This window comes from Salmo salar, chromosome ssa11, assembly GCF_905237065.1.
Source record: "Salmo salar chromosome ssa11, Ssal_v3.1, whole genome shotgun sequence".
NCBI lineage: Eukaryota > Metazoa > Chordata > Actinopteri > Salmoniformes > Salmonidae > Salmo > Salmo salar.
The window spans coordinates 91,648,533-91,671,199 of NC_059452.1; the positions used below are offsets into that span (position 1 = coordinate 91,648,533).

The following is a 22,667-nucleotide window of genomic DNA, read 5'->3' on the forward strand; positions in this document are numbered from 1 at the left end:
TTATGCTATACTGCTATGGATAGGCAAAATACCCCCTATGAGGTATTGAGTGTGAATAGACTCCCACCAACTCAATATAGTATTCCAGCTATAGACATATTTTGTACCAAATTGGTCCTATATTTACATAAAACAATCACAGCTTTACTGGTCAATTGCGCCAATAATGTCATAAACGTATTATTGTCAATGCCAAATAAAGGTCAAAGAAGTCTAACCCTGGCATTTACACGTCATAACATAATACTGTATAGCATGTGGCGGCGTCTTATGGGGGGTCATTTTATATACATGTTTGTAAAAACAACAATAATAATAATAATGCACAGAATCACGCCTACTCCTCTTCGTCAGATATATCTACAACTTAGGATGAAGATATGGGCTATATGGACTCTACTTATGCTGTATTGTATATATATATATATATATATTAGACCATTCCAAGGAGGCACATTGATTTACTGAAATGAAGCTAGATTACAGTACCAGAAAACAGCTAATGTGTTAATTATTTTGCTAATAGATTTATTTTCTCCATATCTTTGAAAATATAATCATTTTTGTGAGTATCAAGAAGGAGTAAGTGCTGTTAGCATAGGGTCGTGAACGACATTGTCACCTTTCAACCAATGACAATCGGTCTGCTTGACCTTATAAATAGCCTGCGGGCTCAAACGATAATAAACCAGTCCCGAGCGAGTGTGGAGACTTTCTTTTCAGCTTGACCTGGCCGGATTGGATGAATTTATCGTTTTCTTTTTGGAAAAGTCGTCTTTATTAATATAGGCCTACTCTTCTTCATCGAGTAAAGTTGGAGAGATCAAACATGGATAATCGTAAAGCCTTAAAGAGGGTAAGCTCAGATCCTGCGTAAAATGTATCTTTCAAATAGTTCATCTATATATTTTGTTGTCCGTGAATTGGTTTTGTATTTGGTTTTGTTGAAATAACTGACTATTATTATTATTTTGTAGGTTCTAAAACCGGTGATTGAAAAGAAGAGGCGAGATAGGATAAATCAAGGCTTGGATGAGCTAAGGACTATTCTGCTAAGCAACACTTCTGACATGGTGAGCGGAGTTGGCCACAGCTTTTCTAGTTGCGTCTGAAATCAGCTCCTTGTGTGTCCCTCTTGTATGAATGAGCCCACTGGACACAGACGTCAATTCCACGTTGGTTCAATGTAACTTTATTGAAATTACGTGGAAACAACGTTGATTCAACCAGTGTGTGCCCAGTGGGAGGGGGGAAATAATAAACAGCAGGGAACCGATAAATTGTATATTAATAATAGACGTTGTCAATTTATTAATTGCATTTCAAACAGCCCATAAAACCACACACAAACCAGACTCTTGGGAATGCTATGGAGAAATTGTGTTGCGCGAAACTTCGAGTTTTACGCACTTATCCTAGTCTATGTCCTCAGTTGAATGGAATTGAAAACGGGGCTTGGTGTCTGCCAGGAACTTGATAGGCACCTCTGTGGCATATATGTTGTTTACATTTGTCTTAAAAAGATAAGATTTTACCATAAAATCATAATTACTTCCATACCAAAATGAGTCCTTCAACATTTAAATGTGAAATATTGTGCGCAATGGCTGTGCATTATGCCATGTTCAGTAGCATTATTCTTTCTCTCTCACAGCGGCTGAAAAATCCAAAATTAGAAAAAGCTGAAATTTTAGAGTTGACCGTCAATTACATGCGAAGAAAATCAAATGGGAATAACAGCAAAGGTATCTATCAATCCATTAAACAAAAATAGTTTTCTGGTGTGGGTTTGTTATTTAATTTATTTCAGAAATGGTAAATGAAATACACCCCCAAACTGCTGATATAGACACAACATTGTTGATATTAATGTGAGTGCTAATAATTGTTTTCTCTCTCCCCAAAACCTCCCTATATCACACACACACACACACACACACACACACACACACACACACACACACACACACACACACACACACACACACACACACACACACACACACACACACACACACACACACACACACACACACACACACACACACACACACACACACACACACACACACACACCATTGGCTTTTGCTAATTGTTTTGACTTCTCCATGCTGTTCTCTCTCTGTCCACTTTTGAATTATCTCTTATCACATGCTCATCTTCATCTCTGTATTCTTCTCTTTCTGTCCTCTCTCCTCTTTCTGTCCTCTCTTCTCTTTCTGTCCTCTCTCCTCTTTCTGTCCTCTCTTCTCTTTCTGTCCTCTCTTCTCTTTCTGTCCTCTCTTCTCTTTCTGTCCTCTCTTCTCTTTCTGTCCTCTCTTCTCTTTCTGTCCTCTCTTCTCTTTCTGTCCTCTCTTCTCTTTCTGTCCTCTCTTCTCTTTCTGTCCTCTCTTCTCTTTCTGTCCTCTCTTCTCTTTCTGTCCTCTCTTCTCTTTCTGTCCTCTCTTCTCTTTCTGTCCTCTCTTCTCTTTCTGTCCTCTCTTCTCTTTCTGTCCTCTCTTCTCTTTCTGTCCTCTCTTCTCTTTCTGTTCTCTCTTCTCTTTCTGTTCTCTCTTCTCTTTCTGTCCTCTCTTCTCTTTCTGTTCTCTCTTCTCTTTCTGTTCTCTCTTCTCTTTCTGTTCTCTCTCCTCTTTCTGTTCTCTCTTCTCTTTCTGTCCTCTCTTCTCTTTCTGTTCTCTCTTCTCTTTCTGTTCTCTCTCCTCTTTCTGTTCTCTCTTCTCTTTCTGTCCTCTCTTCTCTTTCTGTCCTCTCTTCTCTTTCTGTTCTCTTTTCTGTTTCTTTCCTTTCTTCTCTTTCTGTTCTCTCTTCTCTTTCTGTCCTCTCTTCTCTTTCTGTCCTCTCTTCTCTTTCTGTTCTCTCTTCTCTTTCCGTCCTCTCTTCTCTTTCTGTTCTCTCTTCTCTTTCTGTCCTCTCTTCTCTTTCTGTCCTCTCTTCTCTTTCTGTTCTCTCTTCTCTTTCTGTCCTCTCTTCTCTTTCTGTTCTCTCTTCTCTTTCTGTTCTCTCTTCTCTTTCTGTCCTCTCTTCTCTTTCTGTTCTCTCTTCTCCTCATTTACTCCCTGTACTGCCTGGCTCTCACTACTGACCAACACTAGCCTTCACAGAAAATTCCATGAAAGAGTCCTCTGCTCCAGTGACTAGTGCTGTGAGTTCCCAATGGACAGGCCCCATACACGAGCAAACACCGCCCCCACCCAACCCTGTCTACAGTGCAGGTTTCACAGAGTGCATCTCCCGCCTGGGCAACTACATCGACAGCGTGGACCCATCCCAGAGAGAGAGCTTTGTCCAGGGACTTAGGGACCACCTGGATACCCACAGTGCCTGCCCTCTGGGGAAGGTGCAGAGCCAGACCTTCCCCCTGGACTTCCAGCCCTGGGGCCCTGCAGCAGAAGGACCATGCTTCCTGGGCAGAGTGAAAAACAGGAAGGAGAGCACAGTGATGGGGCATCAACGAGCCAGCAGGGAGGCCACTTTCCCTTATATCAACACCTCTCTTCCCATCTATCCCAACACCTTTGTGCTCCACCACCCCCACCCTACCCAACACCTCTCACACCCATACCCATCTCCCCCTTACTCCCTCTCACCCCCACCCTCCCCCTGTTACTCAAACTCCTCGCTAGCTTTCACCACTACCCCTCCATACCTCTCCATGCCATGCCACTTCCCCTTCCCTCCTTCCCCCTCTCGTCGTCCATCAGATTCCTTGTCATCCCCCTCTCAATCTACATCTCGGCCCATGGTGCCTCTGGTACCAGCCCATCCTCCCCTGGTGTCCAGTCCCCCCACCCCTCTACGTCTCTCTGGCCCTGTGCCCGTAGGCCCAACAAGGACTCTGAGGCGGTCACTATTTCAGATCCAGCCCCAGGTAGTATGGAGGCCCTGGTCCTGATATGTGGAGGAGAAGGGTGATAGAAATCCACACAGGACACACACACACGTGTCCACAATCTGTGGTCTGAGAGCATCTTTATGGAAATCTAGTCACCCAGATCATCATGGGACACGTTCAGGACAACATTCATCTTTCCTATTAAGCAGCGTGTGGTGAGGGCCGGCTAAGAGAAAAAGATGTGGAGGTCAAGGACAATCAAACGTTTTCTGAAAACCTGTCACTGTCACTTTAAAAGGCCTGTTTAACAGACTGAAGAATTCTCTGTTTTATGACATTTTCTTCAGAGTGCCTGGAGCTCCTCTTTATTTTCTTGTTGTGAACAATGACATTTTTCTTTTACGTTCCTATACAGTTATTCCCTGTCTCCGGTTCTTTCCTAAATTATAAATCATGTAAAGTATTGTAAATATATTTATGTTTTATCATGTACAAAGTCTTGTAAATAAACTCATGAGAATAAAGTTCTTATTTTGTTAACTTGCTTCATTTCCAACTTGTCTCACTGCCTGTCAGTGCTAATGTAACCAACTCAGTAGAACATTTAAACTGAATAAAACTGGATAAAAAAAAAGTGAATTAATGTATTAGAAATGTAATCACTGTAAGGCCCTAATTATCAAAATCATGATAATAACACTAGTATGGTTTAAGTGCCAGATATAACTGCTAGTTAGGCTATAAGTATGGTTGAGATATTTGTCATGGTTTAAGATTATTGTAGATGGCATCCAAAGCCATAATCTATTATTTATGTCTCCAATGAACATGAACAACCCTGGACTTTACAGTGCCTTGCTAAAGTATTCATCCCCCTTGGCGTTTTGTCCTATTTTCTTGCATAACAACCTGTAATTTAAATGGATTTTTATTTGGATATCATATAATGGACATACACAAAATAGTCCAAATGGGTGAAGTGAAATTTTAAAAAAAGACTTGTTTAAAGAAATTTACGGAAAAGTGGTATGAAGCCCCTAAATAAGGTCTGGTGCAACCAATTACCGTCAGAAGTCACATAATTAGTTAAATAAAGTCCACCTGTGTGCAATCTAAGTGTCACATGATCTGTCATATGATCTCAGTATATATACACCTGTTCTGAAAGGCCACAGAGTCTGCAACACCACTAAGCAAGGGGAACCACCAAGCAAGCAGCACCATGAAGACCAAGGAGCTCTCCAAAGAGGTCAGGGACAAAGTTGTGGAGAAGTACAGATCAGGGTTGGGTTCTAAAAAATATCAGACACTTTGAACATCCCACGGAGCGCCATTAAATCCATTATTAAAAAATGGAAAGAATATGCCACCACAACAAACCTGCCAAGAGAGGGCTGCCCACCAAAACTCACGAACCAGGCAAGGAGGGCATTAATCAGAGAGGCAACAAAGAGACCAAAGACAACCCTGAAGCAGCTGCAAAGCTCCACAGCGGAGATTGGAGTATAGGACCACTTTAAGTCATACTCTCCACAGAGCTGGGCTTTACGGAAGAGTGTCCATAAAAAAAGCCATTGCTTAAAGAAAAAAATAAGCAAACACATTTGGTGTTTGCCAAAAGGCATGTGGGAGACTCCCCAAACATATGGAAGAAGGTACTCTGGTCAGATGAGACTAAAATTGAGCTTTTTGGCCATCAAGGAAAACACTATGTCTGGCGCAAACCCAACACCTCTCATCACTGGGGTGGCAGGGTAGCCTAGTGGTTAGAGCGTTGGACTAGTAACCGCAAGTTCAAATCCCTGAGCTGACAAGGTACAAATCTGTTGTTCTGCCCCTGAACAGGCAGTTAACCCACTGTTCCTAGGCTGTCATTGAAAATAAGAATTTGTTCTTAACTGACTTGCCTAGTTAAATAATAATCACCCTGAGAACACCATCCCCCACAGTGAAGCGTGGTGGCAGCATCATGCTGTTTGGATGTTTTTCCATCGACTGGAAAATGGCGCTAAATACAGGGAAATTCTTGAGGGAAAGCTGTTTCAGTCTTCCAGCGATTTGAGACTGGAGGTTCACCTTCCAGCAGGACAATGACCCAAAGCATACTGCTAAAGCAACGTTTGAGAGGCAACATTTAAATGTCTTGGATTGAGGTCTAGTCAAAGCCCAGACCTCAATCCAAGGTCTGACTTAAAGATTGCTGTTCACCAGCAGAACCATCCAACTTAGATTTGAGTCATTTAGCAGACACTCTTATCCAGAGCGACTTACAGTAGTGAATGCGTACATTTCAATTCATGCAGGCCCCCCCATGGGAATCAACCCCACAACCCTGGTGTTGCACACACCATGCTGGCATTGCAAACACCATGCTCTACCAACTGAGCCACAGGGAAGACTTGAAGGAGCAAGAGCAGTTTTGCCCTGAAGAATGGACAAAAATCCCAGTGACTAGATGTGCCAAGCTTATAGATACATACCTCAAGAGATATCAGTCTAGCTAAAAAACATTAACTTTTTAAAATAAATCCCCAACCAGGTGGCATGGAGACAATATTATGATGCAATAGCAAAGTAATCAAATGCTGACCCAGAGGCAACAACAACAACATGCCTCTAGGCCAGCTACGACTTTCATGTAAGGTTAATAAATTCACCTGAGATTATAATTTAATCAAAACACTTTCTCTTTGCAATATAGATGGGTTAGCTGACAATGTCATGAAAACAATGCGCATGCTTCAATGGGGAAGAAGTCTGTGAGTTGTTGTGATTCTGGATGGCCAGATAGCTATCAACAATGACAAGAAACTGTCATGTGGGGAATCATAATTTATTTCAGCTAGTTTCATGTTGTTCTTGATACCATGTGTTGTTTTGAGGTGTTTCCACTGATTTCATGTCACTGCTAATATGGCTAAAATTCACTAGCTAGCTAACCAACAACTGTAACAATGTATTTGAGAGACAACAAGTGCTCATTGTGCAAATGTATTTATGTTTTCAATAAACATTGGAGACTAAATATAGTTTACATGTTGTCAACAATCTAAGCCAACACCATCTGTTTTGCCACATAGTTAAGCACGCGTAGGTTTTGTTGCTAAACAACCAACCCCTCTATGGTTAGCAAAACATCACTGTCCTGGCATCTATAGCCTAAAATAAACATTTTTAAAAGGGATAAAGGAGATTTGATTTAATGAATTAGGATCCCCATTACCCGACGCCAATGGCAACAGCTAGTCTGACTGGGGTCCGACATAATGAAGAAGACATTACAGACAAAATACTTTACATTTTACATACATTTAAAACATTAGCATGTAGTGTGTGTGTGTGCATCTATCAGTTACACATACTGTACATGTCAGTACATACACACAACAAGTAAGTCACCTGGGGGAAAGGCGTTGTGCTGTGAGGTGTTGCTTTAATTGTTTTTTGAAACCAGGGTTGCTATTCACTTGCACTATATAAGATGGAAAGGAGTTCCATGCACCCATGACTGGATAATACTGTACATTTCCTTGAATTTGTTCTGGACCATGTTTGGTGGGGTAAGTGTGTGTGTCAGTGCTGTGTGTAAGTTGACTATGCAAACAGTTTGGAATTTCCAACACATTGAGGTTTCTTATAAAAACAAGAAGTGATGAACTCAGTCTTTCCACAACTCTTAGCCAAGAGAGACTGGCATGCATAGTATTAATATCAGCCCTCTGATTACAATGAAGAGCAAGACGTGCTGCTCTGTTCTGGGCCGGCTGCAGCTTAACTAGGTCTTTCTTTGCAGCACTTGACCATATGACTGGACAATAATCAAGATAAGATAAAACTAGAGCCTGCAGGACTAGCTTTGTGGAGTGTGGTGTCGAAAAAGCAGATTATCTCTTTATTACAGACAGACCTTTCCCCAGCTTTACAATGTGTAACATTTATTTAACTAGGTGAGTCAGTTAAGAACAAATTGTTATTTACAAACATTGAACCTATAAGTTTTGACCATGACAGTTTACAATCTAAGGTAATGCCAAGTCATTTAGTCTCCTCAACTTGTTAAACAGCCACGCCATTCATTACCAAATTCAGCTGAGGTCTATCATTTTGGGAATGATTTGTACCAAATACAATGTTCTTAGTTTTAGAGATGTTCAGGACCAGTTTATTACTTTTATTTTATTTATTTATTTTGCTCCTTTGCACCCCATTATTTCTATTTCTACTTTGCACTTTCTTCCACTACAAATCTACCATTCCAGTGTTTTACTTGCTATATTGTATTTACTTTGCCACCATGGCCTTTTTTGCCTTTACCTCCCTTATCTCACCTCATTTGCTCACATTGTATATAGACTTATTTTTCTACTGTATTATTGACTGTATGTTTGTTTTACTCCATGTGTTACTCTGTGTTGTTGTATGTGTCGAACTGCTTTGCTTTATCTTGGCCAGGTCGCAATTGTAAATGAGAACTTGTTCTCAACTTGCCTACCTGGTTAAATAAAGGTGAAAATAAATAAATAATTACTGGCCACCCAATCCAAAAACAGACTGCAACTCTTTCTTAAGGGTTCAGTCTGTCATTAGTTTGATTGCTGATGCGTATATGGTTGAATCCTCAGCATACATTGACACACATGATTTGTTCAATGCCAGTGTCATTGGTAAAAATAGAAAACAGTAGAGGGCCAAGAGAGCTGCCCTGCGGTACACCACAGTTTACATATTTGACATTAATCAAATCAAAATCAAATCAAATTTATTTATATAGCCCTTCGTACATCAGCTGATATCTCAAAGTGCTGTACAGAAACCCAGCCTAAAACCCCAAACAGAAAGCAATGCATGTGAAAGAAGCACGGTGGCTAGGAAAAACTCCCTAGGAAAAACTCCCTAGAAAGGACAAAAACCTAGGAAGAAACCTAGAGAGGAACCAGGCTATGAGGGGTGGCCAGTCCTCTTCTGGCTGTGCCGGGTGGATATTATAACAGAACATGGTCAAGATGTTAAAATGTTCATAAATGACCAGCATGGTCAAATAATCATAGTAGTTGTCGAGGGTGCAACAAGCACGTCCGGTGAACAGGTCAGGGTTCCATAGCCGCAGGCAGAACAGTTGAAACTGGAGCAGCAGCACGGCCAGGTGGACTGGGGACAGCAAGGAGTCATCATGCCAGGTAGTCCTGAGGCATGGTCCTAGGGCTCAGGTCCTCCGAGAGAAAGAAAGAAAGAGAGAAAGAGAGAATTAGAGAGAGCATATTTAAATTCACACAGGACACCGGATAAGACAAGAGAAATACTCCAGATGTAACAGACTGACCCTAGCCCCCTGACACATAAACTACTGCAGCATAAATACTGGAGGCTGAGACAGGAGGGATCAGGAGACACTGTGGCCCCATCTGATGAAACCCCCGGACAGGGCCAAACAGGCAGGATATAACCCCACCCACTTTGCCAAAGCACAGCCCCCACCACTAGAGGGATGTCTCCAACCACCAACTTACCGTCCTAAGACATTGGCCGAGTATAGCCCACAAAGATCTCAGCCACGGCACAACCCAAGGGGGGGGCGCCAACCCAGACAGGAAGACCCCGTCAGTGACTCAACCCAATCAAGTGACGCACCCCTCCCATGGACGGCATGGAAGAACACCAGTACGCCAGTGACTCAGCCCCTGTAACAGGGTTAGAGGCAGAGAATCCCAGTGGAGAGAGGGGAACCGGCAAGGCAGAGACAGCAAGGGCGGTTCGTTGCTCCAGCCTTTCCGTTCACCTTCACACTCCTGGGCCAGACTATACTTAATCATAGGACCTACTGAAGAGATCTTTAAGTCTTCAGTAAAGACTTAAAGGTTAAGACTGAGTCTGCGTCTCTCACATGGGTAGGCAGACCATTCCATAAAAATGGAGCTCTATAGGAGAAAGCCCTACCTCCAGCCGTTTGCTTAGAAATTCTAGGGACAATTAGGAGGCCTGCGTCTTGTGACCGTAGCGTACGTGTAGGTATGTACGGCAGGACCAAATCGTAAAGATAGATAGGAGCAAGCCCATGTAATGCTTTGTAGGTTAGCAGTAAAACCTTGAAATCAGCCCTTGCCTTAACAGGAAGCCAGTGTAGGGAGGCTAGCACTGGAGTAATATGATCAAATTTGTTGGTTCTAGTCAGGATTCTAGCAGCCGTATTTAGCACTAACTGAAGTTTATTTAGTGCTTTATCCGGGTAGCCGGAAAGTAGAGCATTGCAGTAGTCCAGCCTAGAAGTAACAAAAGCATGAATTAATTTTTCTGCGTCATTTTTGGACAGAAAGTTTCTGATTTTTGCAATGTTACGTAGATGGAAAAAAGCTGTCCTTGAAACAGTCTTGATATGTTCTTCAAAAGAGAGATCAGGGTCCAGAGTAACGCCGAGGTCCTTCACAGTTTTATTTGAGACGACTGTACAACCATCCAGATTAATTGTCAGATTCAACAGAAGATCTCTTTGTTTCTTGGGACCTAGAACAAGCATCTCTGTTTTGTCCGAGTTTAAAAGTAGAACGTTTGCAGCCATCCACTTCTTTATGTCTGAAACATAGGCTTCTAGCGAGGGCAATTTTGTGGCTTCACCATGTTTCATTGAAATGTACAGCTGTGTGTCGTCCGCATAGCAGTGAAATTTAACATTATGTTTTCGAATGACATCCCCAAGAGGTAAAATATATAGTGAAAACAATAGTGGTCCTAAAACGGAACCTTGAGGAACACCGAAATTTACAATTGATTTGTCAGAGGACAAACCATTCACAGAGACAAACTGATATCTTTCCGACAGATAAGATCTAAACCAGGCCAGAACTTGCCCATGTAGACCAATTTGGGTTTCCAATCTCTCCAAAAGAATGTGGTGATCGATGGTATCAAAAGCGGCACCAAGATCTAGGAGCACGAGGACAGATGCAGAGCCTCGGTCTGACGTCATTAAAAGGTCATTTACCACCTTCACAAGTGCAGTCTCAGTGCTATGATGGGGTCTAAAACCAGACTGAAGCGTTTCGTATACATTGTTTGTCTTCAGGAAGGCAGTGAGTTGCTGTGCAACAGCTCTTTCAAAAATATTTGAGAGGAATGGAAGATTCGATATAGGCCGATAGTTTTTTATAATTTCTGGGTCAAGATTCGGCTTTTTCAAGAGAGGCTTTATTACTGCCACTTTTAGTGAGCTTGGTACACATGGATAGAGAGCCGTTTATTATGTTCAACATAGGAGGGCCAAGCACAGGAAGCAGCTCTTTCAGTAGTTTAGTTGGAATAGGGTCCAGTATGCAGCTTGAGGGTTTGGAGGCCATGATTATTTTCATCATTGTGTCAAGAGATATAGTACTAAAACACTTTAGTATCTCCCTTGATCCTAGGTCCTGGCAGAGTTGTGTAGACTCAGGACAATGGAGCTTTGGAGAAATACCCAGATTTAAAGAGGAGTCCGTAATTTGCTTTCTAATGATCATGATCTTTTCCTCAAAGAAGTTCATAAATGTATTACTGCTGAAGTGAAAGCCATCCTCCATTTGCGAATGCTGCTTTTTAGTTAGCTTTGCGACAGTATCAAAAATAAATTTCGGATTGTTCTTATTTTCCTCAATTAAGTTGGAAAAATAGGATGATCGAGCAGCAGTGAGGGCTCTTCGATACTGCGCGGTACTGTCTTTCCAAGCTAGTCGGAAGACTTCCAGTTTGGTGTGGCGCCATTTCCGTTCCAATTTTCTGGAAGCTTGCTTCAGAGCTCGTGTATTTTCTGTATACCAGGGAGCTAGTTTCTTATGACAGATGTTTTTAATTTTTAGGGGTGCAACTGCATCTAGGGTATTGCGCAACGTTCAACGTTAAATTGAGTTCCTCGGTTAGGTGGTTAACTGATTTTTGTCCTCTGACATCCTTGGGTAGGCAGAGGGAGTCTGGAAGGGCATCAAGGAATCTTTGGGTTGTCTGAGAATTTATAGCACGACTTTTAATGCTCCTTGGTTGGGGTCTGAGCAGATTATTTGTTGCAATTGCAAACGCAATAAAATGGTGGTCCGATAATCCAGGATTATGAGGAAAAACATTAAGATCCACAACATTTATTCCATGGGACAAAACTAGGTCCAGAGTATGACTGTGGCAGTGAGTAGGTCCAGAGACATGTTGGACAAAACCCACTGAGTCGATGATGGCTCCGAAAGCCTTTTGGAGTGGGTCTGTGGACTTTTCCATGTGAATGTTCAAGTCACCAAAAATTAGAATATTATCTGCTATGACTACAAGATCCGATAGGAATTCAGGGAACTCAGTGAGGAACACTGCATATGGCCCAGGAGGCCTGTAAACAGTAGCTTCCATGAAAGAAAACCCTCTGAGTTATATTAGATAGATAGCTCTGAACCCACCATATGGCAGAGGTTGAAAAGCCATAACACATAAGTTCTCAACAACAGGTTATAGTCAATAATATAAAAGGCTGCACTAAAATCTAACAGTACAGATCCCACAATCTTCTTTTTATCAATTTCTTTCAACCAATCATCAGTCATTTATGTCAGTGCAGTACATGTTGAGTGTCCTTCTCCACAAGCATGCTGAAAGTCAGTTGTTAATTTGTTAACAGAGAAGTAGCATTGTATTTGGGAAAACACAATTTTTCCCAACAATTTGCTAAGAGCTGGCAGCAAGCTGATAGGTCTGCTGTTAGAACCAGTAAAGGCCGCTTTACCACTCTTGGGTAGCGGAATGACTTTAGCTTCCCTCCAGGCCTGAGGACAAAGACTTTCCTATAGGCTCACATTAAAGATGTGACAGATAGGAGTGGCTATAGAGTCAGCTACCATTCTCAGTAGCTTTCCATCTAAGTTGTCAATGCCAGGAGGTTTGACATTATTGATCAATAACAATCATTTTTCCACCTCTCCCACATTAAAATTCAAATTTGCATTGCTTTTCTTTCATCATTTGTTATTTTTTTTATACATGAGTACAAAGGCTCACTGTTCGTTGTTGGCATTTACTGCATCTGCATTTGCAGGAATGGCTCCCCCTCGAGCATCCCAATGGTTCCTACATGAACACCACCCCCATCCCATTGGTTCCTGCCCTCACCATCGTTAACAGAACTACGGGAAAACAATGCCCGACAGTCGTCGGTGAAGGACACTGTCTTCTGGTTGCCCTCGCCTCCTGCTAGCACAGCAGGCGGAAGGCTGGGGCGACACTGTGTGCTAGCTAACTAGCTATCTTGCTAGTTAGCAACACCATGTGCTAGCTTCTTAGTTAGCTAGTTAGCAGATGGTGTCACCCCTGCCTTCCACCTGCTGTGTACCTGAGAAAACTGTGCACGACTGGTGGGGGTGAAGGACACTGTCTACCAGTCGTCCCCGCCTCTGGTTAACACAGCAGACTAGCGGGGGAGGCTAGTTGACACCACAGATAGAACAATGAGACAGATATTTCACCGGATGTATAAATGTGAAGCATCCACTTGGCGTTTCCACTCACTACCAAATATGATGATGAGAGGAATCCCAGTGGCTGGCAGTGAGAGAAGGTGGATCGAGTAGGATTTTGGTCAACATTCTGCACATTTTTTCATCAATGAAACATTTGATATGCTTACAGTTTTCTGTTTCCAAAACTAGAATCTATAACAAACAGAGTGGACTGCTTTTTGTAGACATTACCCTTGCCAAAGTTTTTAAAAATGGTATTGTTTAGAAGGAGTGTAAGGGTGAATTGAGTTATTGCACATGTTTACTTCACAGATTAGGCCGTTCCCAAAGGAAATATGCAAATAAATGCTAGAATGCACCAATAGGCTCTCAGTAGCTTGTGCTTGGCTCTGCCCACTTCCATGCTTGTTCTGCCCACTATGATCAATTTTCTCCCATTGGAAATGACAGGCTCTGGTCTACCTTGGGTTAGTTATACAACTCTTTAGTGACACCGTGTGCTAGCTTGCTAGTTAGTTAGCTGGTGACACCGTGTGCTAGCTTGCTAGTTAGTTAGCTAGCACACGGTGTCACCCCTGCCTCCCACCTGCTGTGTACCGGAGAAAACCGTGCCCGACAGGCGGGGCCGAAGGACACCTTTATACTGGTCGTCCCTTCCTCCCGCTAGCACAGCAGACAGTATACAGCAGGCAGAAGACGGGGCGACACTGTGGGGCAACACACTAGTTAGCTAGCACATGGTGTTGCCCCCGCCTGCTGTGTACCACAGAAAACCGTGCTCGACAGGCGGGGGCGAAGGACACTATCTACTGGTTGTCCCCACCTCCCGCTGTGTGATATTTTAGCCAGCTAGATCTAAGGACTCTGGTACACAGCTTGCTAGCTAGTTAGCTAGCTCACAGTGTTTCCCATGCCTCCCGTGTACCAGAGTACTCCTTCATCGCCGTATTTAACAGAACTGCAGAAAAACAGTACCTGACAGGCGGGGGCAAAGGACACTGTCTACAGGTGTACGGCTAGCTACCTAGGGGTCTACCCTTCTTCTGTGGGGTTTATAGGTGGCTGGCATCCAATGTTATTGTGCATTAACATAATCTATGGTACTGGAGTGCCCCTGCCTCCGGCCTGTCCTAATTGAAAAATTGACCAATAGAAGTATAAAGAGGGTTCTTGCATATGCAGGAATGACCACATACAGGAACGCCCCACAATTGCACCCTTCTCGAAGATCCACGACATTGTTGGATAAAAACTACAAATCCCAATGACAATTCTCTTTTGCCTGCCCTACCACATGTCAGCGAATGAGAGGGGGGTGGGAGCGTTGTAATCTGTGTTGTTTTGTTTTGCCTCTCCTACCTTACCTTGATGTAAAATGTGTTAACAAAATTATGCGTATAGACCGTATACAGATTTACAATACATTTTTAAATAGTTAATTTCGCCAAATGGCGGGGGAATAATAAATACACATTCAGAAAGGCAAATTATGGGATACCTATTTGTGTGCAAAACTAGGTCGACGTGTATTGCTCAACCCATACACGTCTGTAATTGGTCGATTTCATGAAGACTGCCTAAAAACCGTCACCTTATTGGTTCAGATGCCTGTCTGTTTCAGCATTTAGCTCTGGCAAAAGATAAAACAAACAACGATTGGAACCTTCCAATCTGCGTGAGGTTGAGCTGTTGAGCTAGAAGTTAGCGATTGGAGTTTGGAGTGTACAGCGAGCTCACACTCGCACAGTTACCACCACACTGGTTGTTTTATTGTTTTTAGAGAGGCTTGTTTTCCAAACATTATTGATTCATTTCACCAGTGAAAATAATATTATCGAACAATCAAGCTATCAACGAAGCTGATGATGCAGCAACGTCAGTAACTCGGGAGGGAGTGTGACAGTTCAGCTTCACGGGAAGGCGGGTAGAACGGTGAGCTGAGACTGTTGTTGTTGATGAACATACAGTTGCCTCATACTGTAGCTAGATGGCTAGTTTACGTATTTTTGTATCTTACCTAGTCGCATTTATTAATGAACGCAAAGTGGTGGATTCTTGCAAAATATCGGCATTTATAGAGCGCTAGCTAGCGTAACAGTATTGAGGAACCATTGGTATTGGTTCACGCGCAGCAGCTGGCATTGAGGATGGGTTCAATGTCTTCACTGTAGACGTTCACTCAACGTTTGCCTCCAATATAATGGATGTATACTATCCAGTGGCAGGCATGCACCTTGGGTCTTATAGAATGACATGCAGGCACAAATCATCAAGTTACTTTCAGTTGTCAACAAATAAGTGCAATACTAAATAGCTGGGAAAGCAGCAACTGGGGACTGAGCACTATTGTAATCTTGTCCAGTTATAGCTGGGGATTAAATAATACATCTTATGATTTATTGGGTTCGGTGGTCATTATTTTAATCTATTTTGATGTGTTTTCAGATCAGTTGTCCCATGTCAGCACCAAAACAATTGAGTGGAAGATGATAGAGATGTCTGTTGATAAAGAGACTGTTCCAACCAGAAGTATGAAAGTGGACCCAGCGCCACCCCAGAAACTCTCAGAATGCACTGGAAGCTGCAACAATGCCCCCAAAGTGCCAGAGGTCACCCTGGCCAACCCAGACAGCACTGATGGTGCTGCTACCTGCCCCATGCCAGACAGTGGTGCCCAAACCAAGCACAGCAGCACGGCTGACCCCCACAATCAGACAAAGCGTGTTGCGCAGGAGGCCATGTTGACTGAGCAGCACGTTAACCCTAAAAATGGCTTTCAGCAATCCAAACAACAACCGCAGCAGCAGAAACTCTCGAAGCGTCGCAGCACAATGATTGCAGGGTTCAAGCATCCAGCAGGTAAGAGACGACGACGGGTAAACTCAGAGAGCGACTCGGTTCTGCCCACCAACTTCCTGCTGGGAGGAAACATATTTGACCCGCTGAACCTCAACAGCCTGCAGGACGAGGAGGTGAACAGGGCCCTGAACGCTGAGACGCCCAAGTCCTCCCCCCTTCCTGCCAAGAACCGCGACCCTGTGGAGATCCTCATTCCCAGGGACATCACTGACCCTCTCAACCTCAACAGCAGGATGGGAGGTAGGAGCCTCCTGGTGTCGCCCTTCAAGAGTGGCGGCAGGAGGAGACACCGCAACAGACACCATGGAGGAGGAGGTGGGGGTTCCACAGTCTCCGTGTTGGACCTGTCAGATTCGGAGAGAAGTGGTGAAGTGACCAACACCACTTCTTCTCTGTCTAACCTGCCATCTGCTAGTGCTGCGTCTACCTCTGTTTTAGAAGCACCCAGTGTCCCGGCCGTCCTGGACCCCCAGGATGCTAACGGTAATGAGATCACCCCATCCAACTGCAGGGATGAAGCCATGCTCACTGTATCTGCCCCCCAGGCCCAGCCTCGAGCTCAGGAAGACTCCTCCGCAGCCACGGCCGGAGGCCCAAACCATCTCTCTAGCCGGCAACGCAAACGCAGACGCAACTCTGGTAAAACAGAGCCTCCTATGGTCCATTCTACTCTTATGGCCAGGTCGGGGATGGAGGAGAGGGGCCGTGGAGCTGGGCCCGGGAGAAATGCGCAGTCCTCCTTCCACACCCCAGTGGTAGGTCCCAGGGGGTCCTCCCAGGTACCAGGGGGTCAGCAACCGCATCTTCACAACCAGCACAAACAACAGCACCAAGGCAACAAGAAGAAGTTCCAGTATGGGAACTACAACAAGTACTACGGCTACCGCAACCCAGGCTGTGCCGAGGACCCACGGTTCCGTTGTCTACGTCCAGAGTGGTTCCATGGTAAAGCAGTACTGGACCTGGGCTGCAACACGGGCCACCTGACTCTGTGTATTGCTAAGAAGTTGCGGCCCGCCCGCATATTGGGGTTGGACATTGATGGGGGTCTGGTGCACGCGGCCCGCCAGAACATCAGACACTACCTGTCAGAGCTGCAGGCCCAGGAGGCCCGGCGAGCCGCAGGGGATGAGAAGACCAATGGACCAGGAGAGGACAGGAAGGAGAAGGCCAACAGACGGGAAGATGAGTCACACTCAGGAGGACTAACGCACAAACAGAATGAAAGACAGCCCACCAGGGCTGAAAATGGAAACGCTGAAAGGCAGGTCCCTGCAGAGGGTGGCGTGGTGTTATCACGTCACGCAGAGAGAAGAGCTCAGGAGAGAGGGGCTGAGGAGATGGAGGAGGACTCTGGAGCACCTGCTGTTGAGCTGGGGACCAGCTCCTTCCCTGTCTCCTTACGGATCTCCAGGGGGCCCATAGCAGCACCCCCACTCCCCGACACACCCACCATGCCTCCTGGTAACTTCCCCTCCAATGTCTCCTTTGTCAAGGTAGGTGTATGCACTGCAGCCTTTTAATGCGTTTCCATTTTAAAAATCATTATTCATAATATTAAGGTGGAAATGAACAATATTATGATCACTCATTTGTTGCTTCTCTTTCTACTTGATCCTCAGAGAAACGTCCCACATTGTTTAGAACTCATCCCCTGTCGTCATCTTTCTCCTCCTTAGGGGAATTATGTCCTGGAGAGTGATGCTCTGCTGCTGACCCAGCCGCCAGAGTACGACGTCATCCTATGCTTCAGCGTTACCAAGTGGGTCCACCTGAACTGGGGAGACGGTGGCCTGAAGCGCCTCTTCCACAGAGTGTTCAGACACCTTCGTCCTGGAGGCCTGTTCGTCCTGGAGCCACAGCCCTGGATCACCTACGGCAAGAGGAAGAAACTCACGGTGAGATGAGGAGAGAGCTTAGTGTTGCAAGGACCAATGGTGTGATCTGCTACTGTAGATGTGCATAAATGCAGTATATAGCCAAAACATACCTAAAACATTACAAGTGGCCTGTTTCTTTGTTGCAGACATGAAAGTATGTTACTTTGCTCAGCGTTGAGGCTGAGACGGAATCATGTCTGACTTTCCGCTCTCACTGTTGCAGGATAGCATCTTTAAGAATTACCACAGCATCCGTCTCAAACCAGAACAGTTCTCAACATACCTGACATCTGAGGTGGGATTCTCCAGCTACGAGTTGATCGGGACGCCTAACAGTTCATCAAGAGGTATGTCACTGGTTCATTAGATACCGATATCATCTGATTCTTTCACGTGTCCTTTTCTATTCTGTTTCTCAAACTAATGAATTTGTATGTCTTCCACAGGTTTTCAGAGGCCAATCTACTTGTTTCATAAAGGAACATGATCTGCCTGGAAGTGGGTTGGTGCAGGAGAAACCAAAACAAGCCACCTGCTCCAGTCTGTAAAGCATATAGGTCAACCCCAATCAGAGCTTTCTACTTGTTTGTGATGCTGTGTTCAGAAGGTAGCCAAGGAGACCAAAACATGAGACTTGATTCTACAGAACGACTATCTGATGGCTTCTCTACACAACTCCAGTCTAGATGAGAAGAAAAGCATTGGGACAGGGTGAACTCAATCATGACTCTTTGGGCTTGTTGCTCCCTATGCACAGGCATTGTTCCATATCTTTTTATTACTGTTCATACTCTTGTTCAGTCAAGGATTGTATTTTTTTCACATTTTAATATTGACGTTCATCAATAGATCAACTTTTGAAGCAGAATAGACAACCAAAACCTAATTTGAATACTTTGCATAAAATGTACTCCCATATAATGTCCAAATGGAACTAATCTAGGGACGTTTCTCACACTTTTTATAGGATCAGAGCGTCTTCAATTTTAAGATTGTTCAGCTTAACATAAGTCCTCACTGAGTTCTCTGTGGCCTGACTGACCAGGAAAATCAGTTTGACTCTGGATAAGTGTGGCCTGTCTTCAGCTTGCTCCTGGCCCGGAGTGCTTTTTCTCTAGATATCTTACTTCCTGTCTGGGGACTGTTCCTGTCTCTTTCTATTGGTAGCTGATTCAAGAACTCAGTCAGGTGGTGTTGGCTATGGTGAGATGTGAGGGATGTTTTTTCTTTGGCTGTTATAAGAATGATTGATTGTTCTTTTATTTGACTCATGTTCTTTTTTTCCCCCAATGGATTCTTGTCATGTGTCCAAAGGTTGGCTGCCAATTTATCATATGTAACCTATACAGAGCCTCTGTGGTTTGGACTCGGTTTGGGCTTGTATTGTTAATCCAGCTCACTTTAACCCAAATCAATTCATCAGAATGAAATGTTTATGCTTTACTCAATTCTTATGCTTAATATTTTGTTTACTCGAACCAGGTGCTGGTTTAGTTCTGAATTTGTTGAAATGTTTTTGTTTTTAATAAACAAATCAATTGAAATGCAGTCAGTGCTCATTAGTCATTCTACAGATGCCTCCAATCTACAGGCCTTAAGACATCCACAGGCACTAAACAAATCTGATTCACAGGGTCAAACCCAAACCAATTTATACATCTCGGCCTTCTCCATAAGATCCTAGACCTAGGGAAATGTTATCGGGAGGAAAATGGCTTGATGAAAGGAGAATGACACTTCTATTAATTATTTTTCTGTTGATTTTGTGCAGAATTGTAACCACCCATTTATGACTTTTATATAGTTTTAATCCATTATACATTTGAACAAATATTTGACTACCCTTGGAATGCCAGCCCTGATGTGTGTGAGTTATCACTAGTCATGTGAATGCTTGATCAAAGGAATCTGCGTGAGAGATTTGCTACAGATATGCTGCATCAACTCTTCTCAATCTGAATTTGCACTGATATGAGGGGCATTTACTATCAATAAATTGTCATTTATACAATGTCCATAATGTTAATGTCATCTGATAATCTGTATTCTGGGGGTTTGGGCTAATTATTGATGGGGGGGTCATATCAAATTGTATTGGTCACATACACATGTTTAGCAGATGTTATTGTGGATGTAGCGAAATGCTTGTGTTTCTAGCTCCAACAGTGCACTATCTAAAGTAACATTTCAATAAGGTTGTCTATCATAGCAGAACATCAGACACTACCTGTCAGAGCTGCAGGTCCAGTAGGCCCGGTGAGCCGCAGGGGATGAGAAGACTGATGGACTAGGAGAGGAAGGAGAAGGCCAACAGACAGGAAGAGCGTAAGGAAGACGGACTAACGCACAAACCGAATAAAAGCGAGCTCTCCGTACATATTTAAAGTAGCAGTCTGCAGTTCAAACAAGAACAAAGTGGCCACTGGTTTGGTAAAAAAGCTGAGGATTGGGGCTGGAGAAATGTAACAATTCCTTGACAGCTTTGGATGCAAGAACTGACCATCCATTATATAAACCTAGTATTAACCATGTTTTGAGGTTACACAGTGCCAGTTTACAATTAAATGGTTTACAAAGGGCTAAAACAAACTTCTATTTGTGGTTTTGATGGGGTACGGCAGTTGAACTAAGCTCATGAGGCTGTGCGCATCGGACATCCAGGACAGAACAATTCGTAGCCAGCCCGAGCATACCATACATTACTGTTTTAATATGGATAACAAGGGTTAATGATAGGCCTATGTCAAAAACATGAGCAAGTGCCACGATCCCCAAGGAAATATGAGTTTTATAAATGCTCCAGAGTTGAGAATATTAGCGGCATTTCCAGAAACCGACAAGTTAAACAGATAATCATGTTTTATTTGCAGGAGCGGGGGAAGAATCAAAATACGCATTGTAAATGATCTACTGCCAAAAAGGCCGGGTTGATGCTAGTAGACCCTAATGAAAGTGTCCCGCCTTCCAAGGTTGGAAACCACTGTTACCAAGATGTTGTGACACAAGGTGTTTGGGCTGTTGAGTCCTCATAGCAATACGGTCTTCGGAAATAAAACATCTGGGGAAATTACAAAAAATTGCTAGTGTTCATCTGTGTTATTATAGTAACTTTATTGTAGTCCATTATAGTACCACTGGGTGGCATAACACTCCATGAAATGTCTGAAATGTTCTGACATTTTCTTCTCAGGCTCAAACCAAAACCAGAAGCCCAGAAACTGGGGTAAGTATTCAGATCATCAAAACCAAAAAACAAGTAGCCTAATTGAATACTGTAATTAGAATTCAACTGTTTGAATTTGACTATTTGCACTTTTGCTGAGTTTTGCTTATACTAAGTGTTGTATGTGAACAACAAAAGTCCTGACATCCCTGGTTGTGATGTCATTTTGTGACCTAGTTCAAGTCACAGCTGTGAGATTTGTCAAATATCTAAAATAACTGTGATCCTTGGGCAGCCTCCTCATCGTCCACATGTTCCTCCTGGGTTCCATTTAGCTGACCAGAGCCTGGCCTTGGCCTACTTCCAGTCAAACTGAGCTGAGGCATCTTCAGGACCAGCAGAACAGTATTGTCTTGAGGAAAGCGGGACTAGAGGATGGAGACTAGATACTTCTCGGTGAGTTTTTCTCCAGTCTCGGATACATTCGAGAGCATCGTTAAGTGGTTTTGTTACTGTAATGGATGTGTATCAGTGTGGATCCTTTGTTTTGCTCTGTTTCTTTCTGTCATTCTATTAAGATGAATTCCTGGGTTGTTTGTGTGTATCAAATCTCCAGCTGCATGCTGTTAAAAAGAGCAGGAGATCAGTAGGTGGTCAAAAGTCATTGGTTAGTTGGACAACCTACATAGATGTGTGTGTGTGTGTGTGTGTGTGTGTGTGTGTGTGTGTGTGTGTGTGTGTGTGTGTGTGTGTGTGTGTGTGTGTGTGTGTGTGTGTGTGTGTAACCCCTCAGTGTCTGTCTCTCCATCAACACAGTAGGGTAGGTTATGTAATGGGGTAAACAGGTCAGCCATAGTCAGGTCTGCTCCTGGCTGAATACTGTCGTTTAACACAGGCTGCGGTTCCATATTGTATTTTCAATCATACCTTTCAAAATATTTACACTGTATTAAATGGAATTTAGGTGAATGGTACAGCATGTGATGTTATCAAGGCAATGTTCTCTAGAGGTCAATATGGGTCTGGTCAGTTGTGGTCCATGCTGTCTCCTCTGTGGCCTCTGGAACCCTCTGGAACTCTCTGGAACCCTCTGGAATCCCCTGCCTCTCCCTAAAGGGAGAAATTCCAGACCAGTCCAGGTAGTTTGGTTCAGGTTATGCTGTGTGACTAGGTGGATGGGTGCCCAGATGGGGGACTGGAGCATTCCTATACACACAGTTACAGTACTCTGTTTGGTGTTTTTTTTCTGTATTCATGAGTGTGCGAGGCTAAATACATGTATGCCAGCGGCAGTCGGTGATGTTTAAGATGAGCATGGCCTTATTTCTATTACAGCATATTGGATGACTGTCATTCATATTCCATTCACCCAGCTCAATGTAACATCACTAGGTTTAGGCTACTACATGATACTCAAATGTTCCCTATACCCATCATGAGGTTGCTACAACCTAGCCTATGAATGAAAGTTTACA

The 22,667-nt window shown here is 43.6% G+C and overlaps 2 protein-coding genes across 2 annotated transcripts; both read left to right on the plus strand.

The window, feature by feature from the left end:
* Positions 1 to 3,109: 3,109 nt before the first annotated feature.
* her1 (hairy-related 1) lies at positions 3,110 to 3,892 on the plus strand. The gene has a single exon (XM_045688894.1). It carries the CDS (start codon positions 3,110 to 3,112, stop codon positions 3,890 to 3,892), a length of 783 nt encoding a protein of 260 aa, XP_045544850.1.
* Positions 3,893 to 14,930: 11,038 nt separating this feature from the next.
* On the plus strand, positions 14,931 to 19,577 carry mepcea (methylphosphate capping enzyme a). Its single transcript, XM_014128993.2, has 5 exons — positions 14,931 to 15,222; positions 15,736 to 17,645; positions 17,829 to 18,047; positions 18,253 to 18,376; positions 18,476 to 19,577. Exons 2-5 carry the CDS (start codon positions 15,777 to 15,779, stop codon positions 18,514 to 18,516), a joined length of 2,253 nt encoding a protein of 750 aa, XP_013984468.1. The 5' UTR covers positions 14,931 to 15,222; positions 15,736 to 15,776; the 3' UTR covers positions 18,517 to 19,577.
* Positions 19,578 to 22,667: the final 3,090 nt, after the last annotated feature.

Bases quoted from the DNA above. Each gene is read 5' to 3' on its own strand.
- her1 (XM_045688894.1), top strand. From the start codon at position 3,110: ATGAAAGAGTCCTCTGCTCCAGTGACTAGTGCTGTGAGTTCCCAATGG.
- mepcea (XM_014128993.2), top strand. From the start codon at position 15,777: ATGATAGAGATGTCTGTTGATAAAGAGACTGTTCCAACCAGAAGTATG. The intron at 18,048-18,252 runs GTGAGATGAGGA...TCACTGTTGCAG, and splicing joins GCAAGAGGAAGAAACTCACG to GATAGCATCTTTAAGAATTA. The intron at 18,377-18,475 runs GTATGTCACTGG...TGTCTTCCACAG, and splicing joins GCCTAACAGTTCATCAAGAG to GTTTTCAGAGGCCAATCTAC.